This window comes from Mauremys reevesii, linkage group 7 (assembly GCF_016161935.1).
Source record: "Mauremys reevesii isolate NIE-2019 linkage group 7, ASM1616193v1, whole genome shotgun sequence".
In the NCBI taxonomy this organism is placed as follows: Eukaryota; Metazoa; Chordata; order Testudines; family Geoemydidae; genus Mauremys; species Mauremys reevesii.
Window position 1 is genome coordinate 85,278,536 of NC_052629.1, and position 26,715 is coordinate 85,305,250.

At 39.8% G+C, this 26,715-nt stretch overlaps 2 protein-coding genes across 3 annotated transcripts in view; one reads left to right on the forward strand and one right to left on the reverse strand.

Moving 5' to 3' along the window:
* Positions 1 to 26,715, reverse strand: part of LOC120368618 (centromere protein P) — a 331,679-nt gene that overhangs the window by 226,892 nt on the left and 78,072 nt on the right. The window lies entirely within an intron of this gene.
* OMD (osteomodulin) lies at positions 112 to 6,565 on the forward strand. The gene is made up of 3 exons (XM_039480853.1): positions 112 to 154; positions 4,318 to 5,279; positions 6,056 to 6,565. Exons 2-3 carry the CDS (start codon positions 4,340 to 4,342, stop codon positions 6,364 to 6,366), a joined length of 1,251 nt encoding a protein of 416 aa, XP_039336787.1. The 5' UTR covers positions 112 to 154; positions 4,318 to 4,339; the 3' UTR covers positions 6,367 to 6,565.

Consider the following 26,715-nt stretch of genomic DNA (forward strand, 5'->3'; position numbering starts at 1 on the left):
TGCACTGCTGGAGGCAGAGCAAGACTTTCCCTCTAATTGCTCCTCCTAGCCACCGGGGTCACTGTGGTGCTGAGCACAGGAATGAGATTCCTATCCCCGTTGGAACCCAGGCAGCACAGGGAAGCAAGAAGCTGCATGATTTGAACACAGAGAGGTGAGGAACAGGGGATGGAGTGGAAGAAATGCAGAGAGTGGGGACAAGGGCAGGAAATAGAATCAGGAGGGGGGCAGAAGATTGGTCAAGTGGATAGGAACAAGAAAGGGAAAGAACAGCAAAGAGATGGGGAACCCTGGGCAGGAGCTGAGGACAAGGACAGGAGCAGGGGGGAGACTAGATAGAGGTAGGAGCCTGGTAAGATGGGACAGGAATAAACCAGAGGCATGAGGGGACAGTTGGGGGTGGGGAGCTGAGGGGACAGGAGATGGTAGGAAGATCAGAGCAGAAGGAGTCAGGGGCAAGAGTGTCTGTGACCACTAGAGCACAGAAACCTCCAAAACTCGGAATTTAACCCATTCATTTGCTGTTGGCAAAGTGTAAATCTCCCTCCCATACTAGTGGCACACCCACACAGACAGTAATGGCCTTCTACTGCTACAATTTACTCAAGTGGTACACAGTTCCACCGTTAATCTAAAGATGCCAGTCCTCCTGAGGACCCATGTTGAAGGTCAATATGATGACATTTTTGTTTTATCAGTTGTTAAGTTTCATTAAAAATTATGAAATTACATTAAAAATTACATTACAACATTAATATTTCAAAATCAACCACTTAAAAGTTAGGAGATGCCAGAAATAAGGCTGTGCATGCAATTGCCTCCCTTGTGCATATGTATTATGATGCAGCCTTTATTTATATGATCACATAACATTTTTTTCCACAGAACACGACCTCATTCAGTGCACAGAATGGATCATGCTCTGGAAATTAATAAGAGTTGTGGTGCGAATGAGGCTTTTGTCAGTAGAATCCCACCTCATTTTTTGCAGATGTTGGAAGGTGTGTAGTAAAGGACGCTGAGACTGCAGGAAAAGAGAGGATAGTTTTGTAGTAAAGGCAGTGTAATGCCACCCTGGAGAACTGTATTTTCTCCCTGTCCCTGCCAGAGCTATGCATCACAGGCAAGGCATGAAAATCAAAATTTTCACAGGTGGCCACTATGTGTTACTTGAAATTTGGGTATCTAACGTGAAACATCTGAAGTCTGATTTGCAGAAGTGAACAGCACTCACAGCTGCAACTGACATCAGTAGTTTGGCTCTGAATAGATCAAGTGTTATAAAATATTAAATACTCTGAAAAATCAAGCCAGGCACTTCCTAAATTGGACATGCAAAATTAGCTGACATTTTTGACAATTTTGGTTTGTAAAATGGCAATACCACCATCACCTCCCGGGGGCATTGTGATGATATATTAATGTCTGTGACGAACTAAGATACAATGAAAGCACCATAGAAAAGCCTAGGAGGAAATTAATAATTTTGTATTTGGTACAGAGTTTGGATGGCATCCAGTAAATAACACGTGGGGCCACATGATGAATGATTAGAATAGAAATAAACAGTGAATAGCTACCCATTTAGTGAGTATCACCCATCCTGTGCACTGAGTCAGGCAGAGGTTTTGTGGAAAACAGTTTATGACCATGAAATTAAAGACTATCATAATGCAGAAGCACAAAAGGGACAAATTAACCCAATCTTAATTCTGGCACTTACTAAGCTTTTAAATGCTTAATTTTCCATCTTGAACATTCTTTGGCATAGTTTTTTGGGATATAATCTACAGATTGACTATGTTTTAAACCTGTGGGTTGGCAGAAAACTCAGTTGTGCAACGCAGTAGTAACAACTGGATTTTTTTTTCCTTTTTGAAATGGGCGTTTAAGTACAAACATTACATTAATAGCAAAATAGAACTCAAAATGTCACCAAAAGCAGACAATATAAGCTCCTATCAATTTTTGCCTGCCACTTGTACATAAAGTATTTTTCATTACTTGCAGTGTCAAGAACTATTATACCTTCAGGGACAATGTTACACTCACATTTTTTCTGCAATTAACTCATTTCATTCACAATTTAAGATGCATTTCCAGTGCAGTATTATAACGTGTATTAATAACTCCAGCATATTGTACTATGTAAGTAATACGTAATATTTGTTCTTTGATACAGTGAGTTCAATTCATTAATGACAGTTCCCAAACAAACGGAAAATGTATAACCCATATATTTATAGTGTTACAAAAGCTGTGTCAACCAGCTCTTTGACAGAATAAAAATAGACTACCAGGAAAATCTTCCTGAGATCCTGTCAGATAAGGCTTAGGGATAGTTTTCTAAGTGGTGAAAAACCCTTAATTTAGGACTTTTGCAACTAGACTGGAGAGAACAGCAGGAACTGTGCCTTAGGAAACCATTCTGAATTTGTACAGAAATGGACTGGATGATTTAATACTATTTTCATCTCTAACTTTCATGATTTGTTTGAATCAACTGAAGGCATAAGAAATGTCTGCTACCACAATGCCTGGTAGCATCCAACATTAACCTCCAACTGTGGTCAGGATGGATTCGGCATTATACAGAATTCCAAGTTACCTGGAAATGATGCTATGGAACTTTTGCTGCATGTAATAATATGAAAAAGGTTCTGTATCTCATCCAGAAGCAGTACAGAATTGCAGCTAAAGACCTTGAGTAATTGTGCAGTGAGATGGTCACCAGGAAAGCTGTTTAAAGTCCTAGTCTTGACAAGTACTCAGCATCCTCATTTACCAATAGAAGATGCGGCTACTATTTAAATGTGTATATATGGAATCAGATAAGTTTGAATATTTTAACCATAGCTAATTGGAGGCAATGTGGTGAAGTGGATAGAGCACTGGACTGGAATTCAGAAGATCTGAGTTCTTTTCCTGACTCTAGCACTGGTCTACTAGGTGACTTTGGACAAGTCACTTCTCTTTGTTCCTCTTTGAGATGTATGGATGAAAAGTGCTATTTAAGAGCATAGTATTATTATTAGAATTAATTTATGCTGTGCTATATGTGAGGGGAGATATCCCTTCTTGACAGGTGGTCAGTTGATACCCAGAAGCAGTATCCTTCTAATATAGCTGTAAATGTTTTTCATAGCAATTAAGGTATATAGTCTTAAAATCTAGCCAATATTTGTCTCAAAACTGTCACAATGAATTGCACAGATTGACTGCTTATTCCATAAAGAAATGTACATTTAAAACAAATGTACTATCTTTCACGATCTTTGAGCATTCCTCAACCTATGAAAAGTTTCCTTTTTAAAAGTTAGCAGTTAGCTAAAAACTACCAAAATGGTATTAGACATAATTGTATTTTCTTAATTATTTATATCGCATGCCCTTTCCCTCATTCAGATTGTGGAGTAAAAACTGTCCACAGACTCCAACAAGCATAGGAAACCCAACAGTCTGTGGAACTAGTTAGAACATCAGGATGTTTACTGTACTCCATAGAAACTCCACCCACGTCACTTTAAAATAGAATTTTAGGGCTGTGCCTGTGCCTCCATTAGCAAATTCCCCCTCTTCACCTTGAAAAGAATGCAATGTCCATGGATTCCAGTGCAACTCTCAGGCTATATCGCCACTACCATGGTAAGTCGACCTAATTTACGCAACTCCAGCTACGTGAATAACGTAGCTGGAGTCGACATAGCTTAGGTTGCCTTACTGCAGTGTCTACACCGCACTGCATCGATGGGAGACACTCTCCCATCGACTTACCTTACTCTTCTTGTTCCGGGTGGCGTACTGTGGTCGATCGGAGAGCACTCTGCCATCGATTTAGTGGGTCTTCACTAGACCTGCTAAATCAACCCCTGGTACATCAATCTCCAGAGCATCGATCCGGCAGTAGTGCAGACATAGCCTGAGGCTGCAATAATGGCCCCTTTCCCCCCACACACTATGTCTGTGCAATCTGTAGAGTGAAAAAGAGGAGAATGAAAATTCCCTTTTTCCCACCCCCAATTGGTATAGAACCCTCTAGCATCACACTTGACCTGGGCTTTAGGATTTGGGCCCCAGAGAGGGAAAAAAATATGGAAAGATTGCAATTCACTTGTCTGAAGGCCACGTTAATAGGTGCCTTAGAAAATACAAAATTGAAAGAATAATAATTTTTGGTGGTAATTATACAAGCTAAATTTTTATGTTCCCTACAATAATTATTTTTTCCTAATTTAAAAAATAATTACACTTTTTTCTTATATTGGAATTTAAATATGGTTTCATCTATTTATGAATTTTGTTTCTTCTTCTCAACAGGGTACTACATGCAACCAAAAAAATGAGGTTTCTATGTCAACTATCAATTATCCCTCTTCTATTTGGAGCTATGGTCATTGGTCAGCATGAAGGTTATGATTTTGAGGATGAATATGACCAAGAGCCAGATGATGATTACCCACCTATTTTTCATTTTAATCCCAGTGTAGAATATGTAGTTCCTCATTTTCCTACTCCAGCCAAGTGTGCTCAAGAATGCTTTTGCCCACCAACTTTTCCATTATCAATGTACTGTGACCATCGGAAACTTAAGATGATACCACATATTCCTTCCCATATCCAACAACTCTATCTTCAGCATAATGACATTGAAGCTGTGACTGCAGAATCTTTTGTTAATGCCACTGCCTTGAGAGAAATTAACCTTAGCCATAACAAAATTAAATCTCATATGATTGATCATGGTGTTTTTGCCAAACTTTCAAATCTTGTGCAACTTCACTTAGAACACAATAAATTGGATGAATTTCCATTTCCTCTTCCCAGCTCTCTAGAACGACTCTTTCTCAGTTCCAATGAGATTTCCAGATTACCTGGAAATGCCCTGCAAGGGTTAGTAAATGTGACCATGCTTGATCTCTGCAATAACTATCTTGATGACTCCCTACTCAAAGGAAAATACTTTTCAAATATGAAAAATCTAATGCAGATCAACCTATGCAACAACAGATTACAGTCTATGCCTCCTGATCTCCCATTTTCACTTATATATCTGTCTCTCGAAAATAACTCAATTTCTTACATTCCAGAAAACTATTTCAATAGACTTCCAAAAATAACTGCTCTAAGAATGTCACACAACAACCTGCAGGAAGTCCCATATAATGTTTTTAACCTTTCCAACCTTGTAGAGCTCAATCTTGGACACAACAAGCTGAAGCAAGCATTCTATATTCCAAGAAGTCTGCAGCATTTGTATATCGAAGACAATGACATTGAATGTATGTTGATTATTATTAGTCCTTTATAAAAATGAGAGAGGTGTTTCTATATCTGTAACATTTTTTCTTTTGCATTACTTTTGCATAATTTTTCTGCTTATTACTCAAAGACTTACTGACTTTTAACCTAAACTCTACGCCAACACTACTGGGCTATATTCAGTCTTCCTAACACAAAGAGGTTTCTGCCTTGCTGTAATGCAGGTTACCTCGGCCTGCCCTTTTTGGAGGGTCCCATCAGTTGGGGCATAGGGCTCTATAGTAGCCCTAGTTCCACAGCTTGTCCAAGGAATGCTCTGAATTGTTAGTTATCTTGGACAATCAATGGAGGAAACACTGCAGAAGATTTGTACTTCTGCCATCTTCCTATCACCTCTGAGCAGGCTCTCTGTCAGACTCTGCTCCAGCGTCCTCTAATAAAAATCAACTAACAAGTCTAGCTTATTATTTAAAAATTGTTTGTAGTAAAGACATTTGATAAACATTTATATAGAAAGAGGCAACTATTAGTACATTTCCCTTACATTAAAATAATCTATTCTAGGTCATTTTAACACCACAAACCTTCCCCCTTCTGCTTGATCAAAAGCTATTTCTGTTACTGATTTTTCCATATATGGAACTCTAATTTAGAGGCAGAATAATAGCAATATTTTACATCAGTTGCATGGGTGGGTATTATTCCTGTTTCTAGCTATGAAAAAGTGGATTTTAAAGAAATCTGAGTTCTCTTAATATTTTCAGTGTTTAAACTAATATTTTTCACTCTTTTACAGTTATAAATATTACTTTGATGTGTCCTTCTATTGATCCAAGGAATATCAATCATTTAACCTATATTCGGATGGACCAAAATAAGCTTACAGCTCCAATAAGCACATATGCATTCTTCTGCTTTCCCCACATACGCATTATTTATTATGGTGAACAAAAAGGTAGTGTCAGTCAATCAACACAACTGAGAACTCCAGTTGTCCACAGATTTTTAACACCAGAAGAATATGATGAAGCAGAAGATGGTCATGAAACAGAAGATGGTCATGAAGAAGGAGAAAGAGAAGATGACTACTTTCATCCTTACTTTTAATGAAGTAATTATAAAGTACAAGGAAAGTATAAATAAAAGAGGTGAATAATTTGGGGCACTAAAAGAGAGTTATGAGCAATATGAACTGTGTAAACAATTTTTCTGTATCTGCTCAATAGTGGTTAAATCAGATTCCAAGTATATGCAACAGTGCTTTCTAAACTTTTCCCAGCAACTAATTATTAGGTGAGTGAACTAATCCTTGACTGTAGCAATCATTACCCTTTCCCTTTCACTCACATTCCAACTCAGAAGAGAACTTGTTTATGGTAGTTTTGCAATTTGGGCTAAACTTTTTGCATATATTTTTGTTGATTTAAAATTAAAATATATACTGAGTGGTTTTGGTTTAACACAACTGAAAGTATAAAATGCTCTTAATTTGAGAAAAACGTTTAGGACCTTAACTGTGAAACTGGTCTGCATCATTTGTGCAGTATCTGTATCATCTAAATTCAAAGGAAAATGCACAATGAGTAGTTTCTTAATAAAGTTTCAAGTTAGTGCAGTATTGCAACATTAGAATTAGAGAGAAGATTCATTAAATAGAAGTTGTCATATAAAACATAGCAACATTAAAAAGACATTAGAAAAAACAAAAATATTTTCTGATCTAGCTTGCACAATAACTATTGATATAGATTTTATTCCTTATTACTTTTTTTCCATAGATGAATAAGTTATGTTACTTTACTTCCTGTGCCATTATACATTCAAAAGCACATACTACTTATTTTGTTCTTTTAAACAGAGCTTGGATAAAACTGGTTTTTGTTTCATAAGAGAATGTATCCGGGGTGACATAGGAAATTTTCACAAATTATCCTTTAGAAAAGCAGCCCTGGTGGTTAAAATATAGAAAACTAACTAAATAAGAATAATGCTATGCTCATTAGACATAAAAAGGTGTTTACTTTCATCCCTGTTTAAACCATACAGCTGTGTTTTTATGCCTTTTTAATTTTTCAGACACCTCTCTGCTTTCATATGTCATATGTGTCTGTACTTTCATTTTCAACTGGATGCATAATAGACATATTTGTTTTAAAACTTTAGAAAATTTTAATCATAAGGTTTTTTTTGTTTTTTTTTACAATGCCCTATGAATTGTATAAAAATACACAATATATTTTGCTTGTAAATCTACCAGTGCATCTCCTTTATAAAAACAGGCTTCAGTTGATCAGTTATTGTGGGCATCAAGTGATTCAGTGTCCAGATCTTTGAGATATGTTTTTGGTTGTTATTTAACAAAACTCTATACATCAAAAATATTTATGTTCTACCTATCCATTATTTCAATTTAAATGGAATTAATCATTTCATGCTTTTTGTTGTATTTCAGGAAAACACTATGTAGCATGACTTTTCTCTTTTTCTGTAATACATTATAAATTTAGACTACTATTTTTAAAACATGAGTCTCAATTTAGGTAGCCATTTTTTAAATCTTGGTCACAGCTTTTAACGAACATTAAGACCACTTAAATATAGCATAGTTAGAAACATTGTACATGCTTCCTCAAACTGCTGACACTTTAAGACTAACGTAAAACTTAGTTTCAATTTTGTGTTTTATACCTACAGTTAATCCAGCAGTAAATATAAATTGATTTTTGGATATTAAAAAGTGTGCATAGCTGGATACTACAAATTCAAGAGATTGATTATTAACTTCAATAGCAATAACATGTTGACATGGCTTCTCAGTATTGGCATATGCTTCTTCTCTTGAGAATATATACACTTAAATATGTTCCCTATGACCACCTGCTAATTTTATTTGTCTTCACAAGTATTAAATTTGTAGTCCCTTCAAGCATTCTTCTTTTTTTCACTATATATTACACTAGATTTTGTGACAACCCAGTGACCTATCCAGCAACATGACATGTATAGTTAACAACCAGAAAAGATGACCAGGAAAGAAAAGCTTTTGTTTCCTCACAAATGACTGCAAAAGAAACGTCTAAAAGTAGTATTCAAACAGCTGACTTCTGCTGCTGATACAACATTTGTCTATAGTGTTTTAGTTTGTTCAGATAGTTATGTGAGTTTATTTAAAAAAAAAACACAAAAAAAACCAGCTAAAAATGAAAGTGTAAACAAAATCTGCATTACAATGCTACCTGTTATAACAGTCAACAAATAATAAAAGCCATCACAGGGCTTTTTCAAGAGGTTTCACTCTAGTAACTGAAGGAAGCTGTTGCATGATGTGGAGGATACATGCGACTAGGAACCAAGAGATCTGGGCTCTGCTTCTAGCTTTGGGCAGATTTATGCTTTATTCATTTCAATCACATGAGCGGGATAATGATACTTTCCCACCTTTGTAAAATACTTTAAGATTTATAATGGCTAGGTAGCCATTTTTTCATTATTATTCAACAGTACAGCAAGTTTGACTTTATTATGGCGTATTTTTAGAAAATGTTGATAACCTGTAGTCAGTTAAATGTACTGAACCAATTAAATCAAAAACATTAAATTTTCAAACAATGTTTTTACCAGAACAAAGTTCTTAAAACTAGAAGCAAAAATGACTAATATAGAAATTTTGCAACAATTCGTGAACACTGTTGCAGTAAAAAAAAAATTAACTTATTTTTTACAGTCTCCATTCTTTCCTTTAGTCATAAAAGCATTCAGATTCTTTTAAAGTCCTTCTAAAATGATTAAGCATTAGTTTTTGTGACATTTACTTCAATATCTTGATATATTAAAAAAGTAACATAGGAAAGAATTTCCTTCACATCCAACAGATGTTTTTTATTTCAACTTTTCTGATTGCTTTTAATATATTCACATTCCACTGAAATATGTAATAACTTGAATAAGTTTCCTTTTTATATTTGTTTTTAAATTGTACTCTGCAAGCAAATAAAGAAATTTCCTGCGCAAAGAACATGAAAGGAACCTGTAGTGAGTTTGTACCAGATTGAATCCCAAAGCTGCTTCCAAGCAGCTAACAACTTCTTTACATTACTAATGTGAGAACATTAACTTTGACACTTATGGAGATTTTACATATCTACACATACACACAAATATATGATAACGTGTGCATTTACCATTCTCTTCTCAAAAGTTATTGTACCAAATTTTTAAAACTCTAGTAACCTATGCAAGTTAGAAGGTAAATAAAAGGTAATATAAACTCTCAGTTCAGGGCATACATTCATGACCTAGAGGAAACACATGAAGCACTGCATAATTTTTTTTAAGAGCATTCTTGGATTTTTCCTCTTCCTCCAACTCATCAGACATGGGTCATACAAGACTCAGGAAGCCAGGCTAAATAGACAAGTAAAGCAAATCTTATATTCCTGTGACATCACCAGGACTAGTGACATTATTCCAACTTCATTTTTATTGTCAGTATATGGAAATACTGTAGCATCTCACATGTCAGGGTTGAGGATGTGGAAGGGAAATTATCCCTTTTCAAGCAAAGAAGAGACTGGGAAAAGAAAATATAGGGCAGGAGATGAAAAACAAAATGTAAGGAAAACACCAGATTGTATTCACCCAAGAGTTCTGAAGGAACTCAAATGTGAAATTGCAGAACTACTAACTGTAGTCTGTAACCTATCATTTAAATCAGCTTTTCTACCAAATAACTGGAGGATAGCTAATTTTTAAAAAGGGCCTCCAGAAGTGATCTCGGCAATTACACACCTGTAAACCTGACTTCAGTACCGGGCAAACTGATTGAAACTATAGTAAAGAACAAAATTGTCAGACACATAGATGAACATAATTTGTTGAGGAAGAGTCAATGTGGAAATCATGCCTCACCAATTTACTAGAATTCTTTGAGGGGGTCAACAAGTATGTGGACAAGGGGGATCCAGTGGATATAGTGTACTTATATTTTCAGAAAGCTTTTGACAAGGTCCCTCACCAAAGGCTCTTAAGCAAAGTAAGCTGTCATGGGATAAGAGGGAAGGTCCTCTCATGGATGAGTAACTGGTTAAAAGATAGAAAACAAAGGTTAGGAATAAATGGTCAGTTTTCAGAATGGAGAGAGGTAAATAGTGGTGTCCCCCAGTGGTCTGTACTGGGCCCAGTCCTATTCAACATATTCATAAATGAGCTGGAGAAAGCAGTAAAAAGTGAGGTGGAAAAATTTGCAGATAATACAAAACTACTCAAGATAGTTAATTCCCAGGAAGACTGTGAAGAGCTAAAAAAGAAATCTCTCAAAACTGGGTGAATGGGCAACAAAATGGCCGATGAAATTCAATGTTGATAAATGCAACATAATGCACATTGGAAAACATAATCTCAACTACACAAATAAAATGATGGGGTCTAATTTAGCTGTTGCCACTCAAGAAAGAGAACTTGGAGTCATTGTGAATAGTTCGCTGAAAACATCAACTCAATGTGCAGCAGCGGTCAAAAATGCGAACAGAATGTTGTGAATCATGAAGAAAGAGATAGATAATAAGACAGAAAATATATTGCCTCTGTATAAATACATGGTACGCCCACATCTTGAATACTGCATGCAAATGTGGTTGTCCCAGCTCAAAAAAGATATATTGGAATTGGAAAAAGTTCAGAAAAGGGCAACAAAAATGATTAGGGGTATGGAATGGCTTCCCTATGAAGAGAGATTAATAAGACTGGGACTTTTCAGCTTGGAAAAGAGATGACTAAGGGGGGATATGATTAAGGTCTATAAAATAATCATTGGTGTGGAGAAAGTAAATAAGGAAATGTTATTTACTCCTTCTCATAACACAAGAACTAGGGGTCACCAAATTAAATTAATAGGCAGCAGGTTTAAAACAAACAAAAGCAAGTATTTCTTCACACAACACACAGTCAACCTGTGGAACTCTTTGCCAGAGGATGTTGTGATGGCCAAGACTATACCAGGGTTCAAAAAAGAACTAGATAAATTCATGGAGGATAGGTCCATTAATCGCTATTAGCCAGGATGAGCGGAGATGATGTCCCTAGCCTCTGGTAGCCAGAATTTGGGAATGGTCAACAGGGATGGATCACTTGATGATTACCTGGTCTGTTCATTCCCTCTGGGACACCTGGCATTGGCCACTGTCGGAAGATAGGATACTGGGCTAGATGGACCTTTGGTCTGACCCAATATGGCGTCATATTGTTATGTTCTTATGTTCTTATGAATGAGACACTAAAGGCAACAAAGGAAAAGATGTCAAATTAATTTATGGTTATAAATAAGTGGAGTGAACACAGGAAGGAAACAAAGCTTTTCAGAGAAGAAAATTGTTAGTAATTTTTTTTTAAACTATTAAATAGACGGTTCATTGACATGACAATTACAAGTAAATTCAGAACATAACAACCAGTACAAAACTAGTTTATCCATTTAAAAGCATGTTTTGGGTGAGGGTCTGTAGGGAAATGGCAGAATATTGTTTTATTTCCGGCTATGTTGGGCTTGTAAGTATCAGATAATTTGATTCCTGATTATTATATGCTGTAGGAGCATCTAAGAGTAATGTATCTATTTGCAACATAAACAAAGTCAAGTTTTTTTTTCTTTTCTCGACATTCAATCAGTAATGTCTAGAGCTTTAAAAAAATCTGGAACCAGAAACTTTTGCAGGGTATTCACTCAGTCATGGGGCCTTGCTGCAGCTGCCTATCAGTTTCCAAACTTTTGGCCCTTGTGGTGACCCAAAACTATACTATTTCATTAAACCTTGGAAATATTTCCAACTTATCTGCTGAGAAGCTTACATATGTAACTCCTTTATTGTGTACCCTTATTTCTTGTAGATCTTTTTTAATCTTTTTCTGACTTCATTAAAAGACATAAATTATCTATTTGGGAGATCAGTTTATCATATCCCCTGGAACTTGTACTTTATAAGTTCCTCCTTAGCTCCTTCTGTGCCACTGACACATCAAGAAGTCCAGTTCCTCCAATGATTACAATCACAATAATTGTGGTACTTCTTCCCAGGTTATGCCAGTGAATTCAATACCCTCTGTCACTGTCTTCCACCAGTTCTTTCTTAGCCTTCCTCGCTTTCTCTTTCCTCCCTCCAGTACCTAATTCAATGCTTGGTCAGCTTGTCTCTCATCTTCCATACACTGAACATGTCCCAACCATCTGAGCCTTCTTTAATGATATCTTCTAATATGTCCTGCTCTGTGAGCTCCCTTACTCTTGCATTTGTTATTTTGTCTTTACATTGAATTTGTAATATCTTACTCAGCCTTCTGGGAGAGGCAGTCTTCAATTTCTTTTTGTTAACCACTCTCATTGGCCAAGCCTCTGCTCCATATAGTAGTATGCTCAGTACAATCAAATAGTATAATCTAGCCTTTAGTTTGAAGTGGAGACCTATGTTTGACCAGATGTTGTTAATCTTTCCAAAAGTGCTGTTTGCTTTTCCTAATCTTGTAGGAATATAAGATAATATAAATAAAGTCAGACATACAAGATAGAAATGCTAGGAAAAGGCTGCAGAGGCAAAAGCAGCAGCATAGAGGAGAGATTTCAACCAGCTCTACAGAATAGCAAATGATCTCACAGGAAAGACAGACTTTCACAGGTCTTGGGCCTTTCTAGGACTCTCATCGACAGATGTTAAAAATGCATGAAGAACATGCCAGACGATGAAAAGAACATTTCCACTCCATATTAAACTGTCCAGAGCTGACAATCATTCACAGATTCAAGAGAAGTGCCAATACCAAGTTAGAAATAGAAGATGGACCAATAACACCTGATGAAATTAAAGCAGCGATCAAAGCCCTAAAACACAGGAAAGTTCCTGGGGTTGACAGAATTCAAGTAGAGGTGTTAACAGTGGGAGGCCAAATTCTGATTGAGCGGCTAACAAAACTGTAACAAAATATGGTGAAAGTAGCGCCACAGCATTGGAAAGAAGGTATTATCATGGCATTGCCAAAAAAGGGTGTACTTAGTGCATTAACTGGAGGGATAGTACTGCTACCAGTCCTGGGCAAAGTATTGGCTACTGTTATGCTGAATAGAACGAAAAGGGCAATGGATGAAATATTACAAGAAAAACGGCTGGGTTCCATGGAGATAGATCATGTCGTGAACAGATAGTCACTCTGACAGATCACTGAAAAAGCTACTGTTTGGCAAAAACCCATCTTAATTAACATTTAGAAAGTGTTCAACAGTGTTCACAGAGAGACCCTGTGGAATATTGCTAGAAGCTATGGGATACCAGACAAGCTAGCAACATAATAAGGAGTTTATACAATGGAAATGCCTGGCTGAGTAGATGCCTGGCTGAGTGAGGTGAATGGTTCCATATTGTGCCTGGAGTTAGACAAAAGTGTGTGCTATTACCAATTCTCTTTGCATTAGTAATAGACTGGGTGATGAAGTGAGCGACAAAAGGCATCATGGATGGTGTAAAATGGGTTAGTGGAGACTAATTACACTACCTTGACTTTACCAATGACATTGCTTTACTAAGCACACCTCTACCCCGATATAACGTGACCTGATATAACATGAATTCGGATATAATGCAGTAAAGCAGCGCTTGGGGGTGGAGGGGCTGCATGCTCCAGCAGGTCAAAGCAAGTTTGATACAACGTGGTTTCACGTATAACGCGGTAAGATTTTTTGGCTCCCGAGGACAGCGTTATATCGGGATAAAGGTGTATACTGTAGAATGAAATGACTGCCCTTACATCAGAGGTAGAACAGGAAGCAGCAAAAACTAGATTTGAAGTAACTGCAGAGATTACAAAGGCAGGAAACTGGACAATATATGCAAAGATGTATCTAGATGGAAATCTAACAGGAAAGAGTTCTGCTGTCTGCAGACCGTGATGACACTTGAAGGTGCTGTGATAAAGCTTACCCTTAAACCATATAATATTCACTTTAGTTTAAATTTGCTTTCATCCAAGCAGATTTTACAAGGGAAGACACGCTTGTAGTCCCATAAGAACTGACAACAATTTTGGCTTTAAATAACCCTCAGAATCCTCTCTAAGCACTTTCATAATCTCTTGGTTGGAAAAGCCATAGGAAACATTCTCTAGAGAGCCTGTTTTATTCCTAATTGGCTTTTATCAACATAGGTGTCCTTTCTTTGTGCATTCAGCTCAACCATCCTATCTTCTTCTTCCACCAAACCCCATACTGCATGACTATTCCTCTCCATCTTTTTCCTCTGAGGGAAATTCATTCTTTAAAATACTCTAATGATGGCTTGAAACCAAAAATCTTCAACTGAATCAATGTACAGTAACTCCTCACTTAATGTTGTAGTTATGTTCCTGAAAAATGTGACTAAGTGAAACAATGTTAAGCAAATCCAATTTTCCCATAAGAATTAATGTAAATGGGGGGGTTAGGTTCCAGGGCATTTTTTCCCCAAACAAAAGTCTATATATATATATACACACACAGTATAAATTTTAAACAAATAATTTACTGTACACAGCAATGATGATTGTGAAGCTTGGTTGATGTGGTGAAGTCAGAGGGTGGGATATTTCCCAGGGAATGCCTTACTGCTAAATGATGATCTAGCAATTGGCTGAGTCCTCAAAGGTTAACTCGTTTTTACTGTAGCCTCACACGCTACAGGGCAGCACGAATGGAGGGAGGGGAGACAGCATGGCAGACAGAGAGAGAGACACACACCGTGTGTGTGTGAGAGAGAGAGATGTGCATTTGCCCTTTAAGTACACTGACCCCACTCTAAGTACACTGCCTTGTCAAGTTAATCAGCAAGCTGAGATGCAACTGCTGCCAGGAAGCACCCTCGGTCCTGAGTCCTGTCGTGTGTCCCCCCTGCTCTATAGAGATGGGGTAAGCAGGGTGCAGGAGCAGGGGGAAGGAGGACACCCTGACATTAGCCCCCTTCTCCCCTCCCCCCTCACAACAAGCAGGAGGCTCGGGGAGCAGCTCCAAGGCAGAGGGCAGGAGCAGCACATGGCAGTGGGGGGAGGGACAACTGAACTGCCAGCAGTTGGTAGCCTACTGGGCAGCTGCTGCACAGGAAACTTAGGGGAGAGGAGAGCTAATGGGGGGCTGCCGGTCCACCCTGGTTCCAAGCCCCCATCAGCTAGCTGCAACGGGCTGCTAGTCCTGCAAGTAGCAGACAAAGCAAGGCGGTTGCCAAACGACGTTAGAAGGGAGCATTGCGCAACTTTAAATGAGCATGTTCCCTAATTGATCAGCAACGTAACAACAAAACAACGTTAACTGAGATGACTAAGTGAGGAGTTACTGTATCTGGGCTGAGTCTTGACCTGGTGCTAGCCAGGCAAAGTGTGAGGGAAGTGAGACCCCACTACAAAGTAATAAAATCCAATCAACTGCTACAGCACTATACAGGAAGCGTTTAATTTCAAAACGTGTATAAACAGACCTTTTAAGTGTTACCACTAGTGGCAATGCTTTAGGAGCTCAATGGGAAGCTGTTCCTTCAGAAGAATGACAAAGGGTATGTCTACACTTCAATTTGACACCTGCGGTTGGCCCATGCCAGCTGACTCAGGTTCACAGGGCTAAGCCTAAGGGGATGTTGAACTGTGGTGTAGACGTACAGGCTCAGACTGCTGCCTAAGCTCTAGAACCCTCCCACCTCACAGGTTCCTAGAGCCTGGGCTGCAGCCTGAACTTGAACGTCTACACTATAATTAAACAGCCCCTTACCCCAAGCCTGAGCCAGCTGGTTGAGGCCAGACGCAGTTGTCTAATTGCAGTATAGACATACCTATACTTAATTAGCATTAATATTTATTTGGATTTACAAAATGTTAAAAAAAGATGCCTGCCTATATGCTCTAGGCACTGTAGCCATTACTTAAAAATACATCACAGATAGTACCCCAATATAACTTAGGTTCATCAGTATAATTCAACAAAATGTACAATCAGCAAGCCCAGCACCTTCGAATCTCAAATCACCCTGTCCTCCAACAATTCCCTCCCTTTCTCTGTGAATTCTCAAAATTGCTTTGTAAAAAGATGAGCTTCGCAGCATGCCCTGAAAGTCTTAGGCTCAGGCTACTTCAGACAAAGGGAGTAAGGGGGACTAGCATTCTAAAGGTATAGGGCCCCCACAGAAAACTTGACCTCTAGGTTCCCCATAATTTTTCATTATATTTATATTTGCCACCCATCTTCCTTTTCCAAGAAGAGGTTCCTTTTCCAAAGAAAAGTTCCTTTGTGATTGCTTTCTGAGGAGACATAGGCTATTGTTCCCACAGATTGTTTTGGTTATCCACTATATATGCTACTGTGCATATACACTTTTACAGACTATTTGTATGGTACATAACACTTTTCATATATTGTTTGATTGTCTTCCTTTATCTTCTATATAAACATTTCAGACTTCGAAGAAACTTTCACAAAACAAACCTGCATCTGAACATATATTGGTTTTGGGACCATCTATGCTGTTGTCCCATCCACATCTGTGCTGTTGTTCCAGTAATCTAACCATCCACAACCTTACTACCATCTTGTCAGCATTTTGGTAATAATTCAGACAACTAATGGTCCTTTACTAACTTGGTCCTAGTTTGTAAAGGGCTATGTAAATGAATAAAAAGACCTTATAATAAGCACAAAAACAAAATAACCAGCACAAATGGACTAAGCTGGTCCATATATATTCCAACATCTAATCTAATTAAAATTCTATCTGCTATATATTTTATCAACGTATTAATAAAAAAATTTGGAATGCCAATCAATAAACACTACAGTAGTGAATTTGAGAAGATTAAACTGTGCATCTGGAAAAAAAACTTACAAGCTGGGGTGGGGGGTTGGTTGGTAAATATTGCAATTTTGGTTTTTTTTCTTATGTGGTAGAAGGATAACTTCAGCATTACAGAGATTTGGAAATAAGAACTAAGGCTTGAACTAATCAGACCACCAACACTGTTAACGAGGGAAAAGCTGTATTTCAGAAGCAAAAAATAGAAAGGAATGAAGAAGCATGCTTAAGCTGATTTCTAAAAAACAACATTATGAGTTCAGTTCTAGCTACATTTAGCATCTTAATCTTCTGAAGTACTTGGGCATTTCATTGTTTATGTAATACTTCACACTAGTTATTCTGATTAAGTATAGTACTTATATCCAAAGCGTCTACTATTATATGCATTGCCGTTTCCAAACCGTATCACTGGCCAGCTGCTATGACAAAATCATGTTATTTTAATAACTTCTGCAATTACTCACAAAAATTCATATAAAAGGGCTGCTGAGTGAGGTTTAATGTTTTATGCCAAATGTATGAACTTAGTAAGGTGTCAAATTTCAGTGACCTGCTTCAACTAAATGATTTTGATACTATATGTTCCTAGGGCTATCCCACAAGTTTATGAGTGGATCTAACAGAATACAGTAGATTTATTTGTGTATGTATTGCATGAATGACTCACAGTGTCTATCAAGCACCAAGAAACTAAGTAATAATCTACACTTCTTCCTTCCAAGTACAATGTTGCTCTAACTGCAGTATTTGCCAATATTATCCTTTACAGAATGTGTACAAGATGAAAGCCAAGGTCTTTAAGCAGCTGGAAATTTTTTTTAAAAGAGTTCTAAGTGAAGTGCAACAAATCTTCTAATACATTGTTAAAAAACAGGAATAAATAATACCATAATATAAATCTAATAAACACACAAGTATACATGAGTCTGGGGTGGTTTTAGGATAAAATCCCCCTGTCCTCCTATATGCATTGCTGCCATCACTGGTGACATCACATGTTGGACCAAAACTTCAAAAAGGTCTGCTACAGTGGTGGGCTTCAAATATGAATTGGGATTAATAAATTGTTTAAAGGGAGAAATTATACAAGGTATCTGCTGTGGTCTTCTACCTACAGAAATTCTACATAGAACTAATCGATTCTGTTATCTCCTAAATGGAGATAGTTGGCCCTTTGACAGGAATCTGAGTCACTGAAGTAAAAGAACATTCCATGACTCCAATATTGCCAACCCCAAGCATTCAGAAAACATGAATCAGACCCCCTCAAAAATGTGACCAGTTTAAAAAATACATTGTGTGTGTGTGAGAGGTTTTGAGATTTTCGAAGAAAACTGCATACTCCCAATTTGTGAATAATTGTGACAGTTGGCAATTTAGACTTGCACAGGGTGGATTGATTTAAATAACCAATTTTTATCATGAATTAATTCAGTAAACAGGAATCCTTGACTTAAATAATTGATTTTAATTGTGTTTTGCATTTATACTACTTAGTTATTTTCCCAAAGAAAACCATTAAACCATTTTAATAACCATTAAAACATGTTGATTTCCAACTAAGTATAGGTTTTACACTAAATTGGGTGCTTTTTTTGTTTGTTTTGTTTTTTTCCGATTTCACTCTCACACTAAGTTTTTATTCATGGATTGGAAGAAGAAAACAAGCTTTCCTATTTTTTCAACTCCCAAGTTGGGTCTCTTAACTTTGAATAAACTAGTCATGGTACTGAATTAGCTCAATCAACTGAAATGAAGAAAATATTTTCTCTGCTGTCAAAAGCTGGTTTAGTACATCAAACTCTGGATCTAGGTACTTGACCTGTGACTTCCACCAGTTCAGTGGTTTGACTTTCTTGAAAACGTGGCAGCAATTATGTTCTTCTTAATATTGTTTTTTGTATTTAATTTAAAATATTGTGTTGACTTATTATAAGTTTAGACCTTAACACAGACTGTAGATTTCGAATTTAATTTTAAATATTTATTTTAACAATACCTGTACTTAACATAAATTTAAAAAAAAAATCTGATGTAAATAAAAAAATCTGGTTTTATTTTTAATTCTAAATCATTTAATTTTATCCACCTTGTATATAGCATAGCTTCTTAGTTACCTTCTGTAGATTTTCTTCAGAAAGCTTTGGTCAATTAGACAGCAATAATTAAGTTTGTTCAGATCTGCAGGAAGGAACCCACATTCTACTTTTATAACCAACTGTGTCCAGAGCAGAACAAATAACAACTGATCAAACAATTTACTAAGTCAGCTCTAATGAAGACCAGGTGAAAAAATTCTGAACTTGCAGATAAATGCAGAGTATTTATTGTTTCTTGTTGATTTTCCAGGTCTCCTTATACTACCATAGTATCCACAAGCAGCCCGCTTCTAAAGGCCCCTCACACAGTCATGTGGGAGGAGCCACTGGACCCAGGACTCAACTAAATATGGGGGACAACTAAGAAATAGCAGGGCAGGGAGTAAAGATCACAGGTTCAAAACTAGGAATCCAGAAGGGGACACTGAGCACAGAACCCCCGACAGCACCCACTGCACCTCAAAGCTGTCTAGGGAGCCAGCGAACGCCGCCCACAGGAACTCTGCCTGGAGACATGAGACAAGGGAGAAATCGAGATAGGCCCCATAGTCACAGAGCACCTCCCCATCAAACATCCTCCCCCCTGGGATTATAGATTGCCACTTTGGCTAGGGCCAGGATGAGGTTGATGAGGAGATCTCGCAACTTCATGGGGCCATGGACAGGCTGCGCAAATATGAAAAGGTCTGGGGAGAAGTGCAGCCAGAACCTCAACAGGAGGTTCTGGAAGAGCCAAAATAGGGGCTGCAACCTGGCGCATTCTAGATAGGCATGTACCAGGGTTTCCACTCACGCCACAAAAGGGGCAGGCATCAGGGATGGGGGTGAACCGCGCCAGGTAAACACTCGTGCTCACGGCTCCATTGAAGGAGTCGCCAACTGATATCCCCGGCAAGTCGTGGAACCAGGGTGGAATATAGGCTGGCCCACTGAGGTTCCTCACCCTCTGCAGGTGGTAGTAGGTCCCGCCACTTGGTATCGGGGTGGGAAACAAGGGTGAGAAAGTGAAACGTGTGGAGCACGAGTGTGTAAAGTTGTTCTCTTGGCACAGTTTGGAAACAAACTGGCTCCAGGGCATGCAGCCAGCTTGGGTTATGAACGGAAGGGGGTTGAGGGGGCTCGTGGGGCAGGGGCCCAATGAAAAAGTGTGAAGGGCCTGGGCTGAAGGGCAGGCGGGGAGCACCCTCTCACAGGACCCGCTCAAGGAAATCCCAAGAGGTGGGTGATAAGATAAAGCAGTGGACCCACGCTCCACCAAATGGCTTCAAGCACGGGTGGGAGAGAACTCATCTGCCACCCATCCCCAATCATCAGGCCAGAGTTCTTGACACAGTTGACCTGGGTGGAGGAGGCCACCGACTAGATCGCCGGGTAGGCCTCCCCCCTCACTAGGTCACCTGGAGCCTGGACCACGAGAAGTATGTCATCAGCGTACATTGACAGCATACAGCCGCAACTACAGCTCTCGAAGCACCAACTCTGTCAGCCTCCAGCGGAGGAGATAGAGGAAGGGCTCGATCGCTAGAGTATACAGCTGGCCTGACAGTGGACACCCCTGACGTACCCCTCGCCCAAAGCTGACTGGTTCAGTCAGGGTTCAGTTGAGCCTGACCAAACTCTCCACAGAGGCGTACAGCACCTGTCATCATGACAAATGATAAGTGATTAAATAAAATGTCAAAACTGCATCTTCAAATATACTGCATAGAGAGCTGTTCATGAGCATATTATGTCTATTTGGAGCAGCAAGTGAGAGCATACACAAGCAATTTTCTGCTCATCAACAGCCCCGAATTGCTACTCTAACTGTGGTCTTACTGATTACTGACCACTTGAATGGTATTCTGCAAAGGTCTGTTAAGATGTTCTAACATTAAAGAGCCTCCTCATGAGCATGGATTAGAAAGATGCCCAGAATCCTAGAAATTAAACAGCTTCCTGATCAGAGAAAATTAGAGCTTTCTTAGGCCAAGACCTCCACTTTAACATCTCTTCCTCATCTCCATATCTTCAATGAGATTGTTATGTAAATGAACACCCTGCATCTTTAAGCAGGAGGTATTTGGCTGGCTGGCGCAATGAAGAGAACAGTGCTTTACGGCTGGGGGAGGAGGGAGATGAAAACTGTTGCAAAGGGGACAACGTCGTCACTGACTAGGAATGCAGGGTTTAAGAGGGGCAGCCCTGCACCTGAAGCTTCCTTTTACACAGAGTAGTCTGATGCAGGACCCTCCTTCCCTTTATGTGGTAAAATACCAGGTTTGGTCAAGACCTGCTGTGGGCATTACGCTAGCCATCCATTTTTAGGGGGGTTGGAAAGGAATTTTTCCCTTACCACCGTATTGGTTTGGGTATACTAGGGGGGTTTTGCCTTCCCCACAGTGGGTTCAGGAAGAGCTCTCTACATACATGGCATGAAGGCAGTAGGTTATATGTCACAACTCCTTATTTAAGTGCAAGGCAGATATCCAGTGCAGGTACTCCTTAGAAAAGGTATACAGTGACTAGATAAATGGCTGGAAAAAGGACTTAAAAAGAGGTGTTCATTAAAGGAATGAATATGGGGGGTGGTTGGGGACTCCTATGATTGGTACAACGGGGAGCCAATCCCGCCCCCCCTCCATTCTTATAGCCCACCTTAACCCTCCTACGAGGGGGGTGGATGGTAAGGTCCCAGCAATAGATTTGCTGGAGGGACCTGGATGGAAAAAGAGGGGGAGCTGGTGGAAGCCCCGCTAGGTATGGTAAGATCCCGGCAATAAATTTGCTGGAGGGACCTGGATGGAAAAGGGGGGGCAGGGGAGCTGGTGGACTCCCTGCCAGGTATGGTACGGTCCTGGAAATAAATCTTCTGGAGAGACTTGAATGGAAAAAGGTAGTTACAGAATAAACATGGGGGTACCTGCATGGTACACTTTTATCTGCCGGGTAGTCCCAGACATCAAATAATAAAGTTGTGGCCTAATAAAACCCATGTCAAATGTCTTCTATCATTCTTTCGGTACAGCTAGACAATACATTCCCCCAAAAACCTCAGCATATCTAATCCCTGAACTGCCTACACTCTTAGCACTCCTAGAAATTTTTTCAGAGGGACACAGCGGCTATGTCTAATACTGATATCTAATACTTTGAGTTGAAGCCCTTAGCATACAGTATTTTACATCCTAGAACTCTTCCTCTGAACTGTTGCTGCTTGAGTTAGAGCGTAATGTGACATGAAAGTATGGATGGAACTCCAAGTTGCCACTCTGCAGATATATTGCAGTGGAAGCATGGGTTTTTTTGGAAAAATACAGGCAAGTGTGCTGACTGATTGATGTGGACCTCTGACACAATCTCAGAGAGGAATGTGGGGTGTAACCTAAGGGAAGCCTCCCTGTGAAATACTGTGTAAGGAGAGTCTGTCCTCATGGCTCCCAGCACACTGATCCTTTTCACTGAAGTGATGGCTACTAAGAATGTCACCTTCATGGACAGGTGGGTCATGGCACATTTCACCAGTAGTTCAAATGGTGGGCCTGTGAGTGTTGAAAGTACATGGTTATGGTGCCATTGAGGCATAAGTTTAATGACAGGTGGGAAGGTTCTGATCAAGCTCTTCATAAATCGAGCCATGGTTAGGAGTGTGAAGATACAACATCCTTCCATCGGGGAGAGGAAGGCACTAATTCCAGTTAAGTGTACTCACAGTGAACTGAGGGCAAAATCTGAGGTCTTTAAGAAGAGAAAACAGTCTAAGATAACTACAATGACCACGGTATCAAGTGCATGCTGGTAGCAATGCGCCCAGGCTGAAAAGCACTGCCATTTAGCTAGATAGCAGAGTCTAATAAAATCCTTCCTGCTTTGGGTCAGGATTTCCTGAACAGAGGTGGAGCATAAGCATTCTATGTCCATCACCCATCCAAACGCCAGGTCTTGAGGTGGAGTGGGCTTGGGTTGGGGTGCTTGACTTTCCCCCTGTCCTGAGTGGAGATCTGAAATACAAGACCTTGATAGGAGGGCATGTGGACATCGTTAGGGGTTCTGTGAAATGGAATTGTGTGAATAATATCATGCCAATTTTTTAAAAGGGCTCCAGAGGTGATCCCAGCAATCACAGGCTGGAAAGCCTGCCTTCAATACCAGGCAAATCGGTTGAAACTATAATAAAGAACAAAATTGTCAGACACATAGATGAACATAATTTGTTGGGGAAGAGTCAACATGGTTTTTGTAAAGGGAAATCATGCCTCACCAATCTACTAGAATTCTCTGAAGGGGTCAACAAGCATGTGGACAAGGGGGATCCAGTGGATATAGCGTACTTAGATTTTCAAGAATAAATGGTCAGTTTTCAGAATGTTTTCCCAGGGGCCCAGTCCTATTTAACATATTCATAAATGAGCTGGAGAAAGCGGTAAACAGTGAGGTGGCAAAACTTGCAGATACAAAACTATTCAAGATAGTTAAGTCCCAGGAAGACTATGAAGAGCTACAAAAGAATCTCTCAAAACTGGGTGACTGGGAAAAGTAACGCACATTGGAAAACATAAACCCGACTATACAAATAAAATGATGGGGTCTAAATTAGCTGTTATCCCTCAAGAAAAAGATCTTGGAGTCACTGTGGATAGCTCTCTGAAAACATCCACTCAATGTGCAGCAGCGGTTAAAAAAGCGAACAGACTGTTGTGAATCATTACGAAAAGGACAGACAATAAGATAGAAAATATCATATTGTCTCTATATAAATCCATGGTATGCCCACATCTTGAATTCAGTGTGTAGATGTGTTCGTCCCATCTCAAAAAAGATATATTGGAATTGGAAAAGGTTCAAAAAAGGGCAACAAAAATTATTAGAATTGTGGAACGGCTTCCGTCTGAGGAGAGATTAATAAAACTGGGACTTCTCAGCTAGGAAAAGAGACGAATAAGGGGGGATAAGATTGAGGTCTATAAAATAATGATTGGTGTAGAGAAAGTAAATAAGGAAGTAGTATTTGCTCCTTCTCATAATACAAGAACTAGGGGTCACCAAATGAAATTAATAGGCAGGAGGTCCCATAGTGGAGTTCCCCACTGTGCGAATATGGTGGTTAAGACTGTCATGGATCACCCATTCATAGTCTGCAGAGAAGCTCCTGCTTAGTAGGTCTGCCAGGAAGTTCTGAACATTTGGGAGGTATGTGGCCTGTATGGTGATATGATTTCTGATATACCAGTTCCAAAATCTGATTGCTTCAGGCAGAGGGGACGAGACCTCACTCCTCCCTGTTTGTTTGTTTGTTTATTTATATATATATATATATATATATATATCAATCACTGTGGTGATATTGTCTGACATTATCTGTCCGTGGAGTGAGTGTCTGAGAGAAGAAAGGCCTCACACGCCAGGCAGATTGCTTTTAGCTCCAGTAAGTTTATATGTAGCCTGGCCTCTTGGGGGCTCCATGTACCAGAGCAGTGTAGCAGTCCAAGTGAGCGCCCCATCTTGTACAGGAGGCATCCATCAAGATGGTTGCCCTCGGCATGGGAGGCTTAGTTTGGGTTGGCTCACCAAGTGAGAATTCTGGAGGGAATGGTGACTTTGGAGTCTACGATCCCTGCTCAGTCAGTAGTTCAAGTGGAACCAAATTTGTAAGCACCACAGGTGGAGCTGTGGGAAAGATGTCACAGAGGTACACGCGACTATGTGGCCTAAAAGGGAGAGGCACCGATGTCCCATGGTTTGAGGTTTGCAGGTGATGAGAGAGATCATGTGGGTCATCGCATAAAATCTGTTTTTGGAGAGGAATGCTCTCACAGACATTGAGTCCAGCAGTGCGCCTATAAAATTATTGTCTTTGTAGGTGACAAAACAGACTTGTCTTCATTTATGCAAACACTTAAGGTGGCAAGGAGTTGCTGAAGAAATTGTTGCTGATATAACCTCTTGGTGGGATTGGCCCACAAGGAGACAGTAATCCAAGGTATGGAAATTCTGTATATCCCTGACATCTAATCTGGGACTCTACCACAGCAAAACCTTTCAGGAATGCCCTATATGCTGTTGAGAATCCAAAATGAAGGATGTGGAACTGGTAATGCTGCTGGCCAACCATGAAATGTAGCACCTTCCTCTGTGATGGATGAATGTCCACAGGAAAATATGCATCCTTCATGTTGAGAGCTGCAAACTACACTTCCTCCTGAAGGGAGGGGATTATAGGTGCCAGTGTCACAGGCCCAAAGACTCCCTCCCTCAGGGAGTCCCCTGGGAAAGCAGATCAGCATTGTATGTTGCTAACACGGTTGTAAGCATCGCAAGGCATTTTAGGGAGGTGGGGGAAGATCAAAGGTATGAGTGCAGAATGGAAGATTCCCTTGCAGGGAGCGAGAGGCCAAGAGGCAGAAGGAAGAAAAAAGCAGAGAACGGGTTAACTCGACACTTCAGCTAGCTCCATGTGAAGATAAGACACTGGCCCCGGTCCAAGGTCATGAGCGCGACAAGCGGTGAGAAGAAGAGAACGAAGTTGAGCCATGCTGCAGAGACAGCAGTGAGAACAGGGAGAGCGAATGAAACAGTGAAAGCCAACAGGGTAGGTGGGGACAAAGTCTCTGGAGCCGGTGTGTTTTGGGAAGCTGAGGAGGCCACAGCGAGCTGGTTAGGACTGGTACAAAGAGCACCAGGAACAGAGGGCCATGGATGACAACACCCCGAAAGGCCCCCGGGACTTAAAAACCCTCCTGAAAGCCAAAGCAAGCCAGAGATTGCAGCGGACCCCAGACAACCTGGGCCCAGGGCAAGAACTCCCGTCCACCCCTCCCGCTCTTCTTCTTACATTACACCCAGGCTTGGCCAGCCTCGGGTCGTGTCTGTGTGAGTATGAAAGTGGGTTAGGGCTTGGGGCACTAATGCTTTCTTCCTTCCTCTGAGTGACGTGGGGAGCACCCATCACTCTCTGCTGTTATTTTATTTTATTATTAATAAAGCTTTAAAACTTAGACACTTGGTGTGTTTCGTCATCTCCTCCCCAAAAGATCCTGTGGGCCTCAGCCTAATCACCTGACGCCTCAGGCAGATTGGTAACAGAAATCTGTCACACCAGTGGTGTCATCATGAATTTCAACTTTTGGATAAAGACATTGAGCTGCCAAAGATTCAGGATGAGTCTCCGTCCTCCGTGCTTTTTGGTAATTGGGAAATATGGTGAGTAGAACCTTTCTCCTAGTACTGAGGTGGGATGCTCTCTATCGCCCCCTCAGAGTAACAGGGATTCTGCCTCCTACTGAAGAATCAATTAGTGAAAGGGATCCCCAAAGGGGAATCGGGAAGATGGTTTGTGAGGAGGGAAGGAGAGAAACTCTATGGAAATCTCTGATAGATAATCTCCAGAACCCAACTGGTGATCTTGTTCCAACTGTGGGCAAAGAAAGTAAGACAGCTTCCAAAGATGACAGGAGGCGCAGTAGGTGGCAGCGGTGGTGGTACATGGTTCTTGACATGTATATCAAAAATGTCCTCTGGGCTGTGGCTGGGAA

Coding starts and splice junctions, on each gene's coding strand:
- OMD (XM_039480853.1), top strand. CDS start 4,340: ATGAGGTTTCTATGTCAACTATCAATTATCCCTCTTCTATTTGGAGCT. Junction 5,280..6,055: donor CGAAGACAATGACATTGAAT/GTATGTTGATTA, acceptor ACTCTTTTACAG/TTATAAATATTACTTTGATG.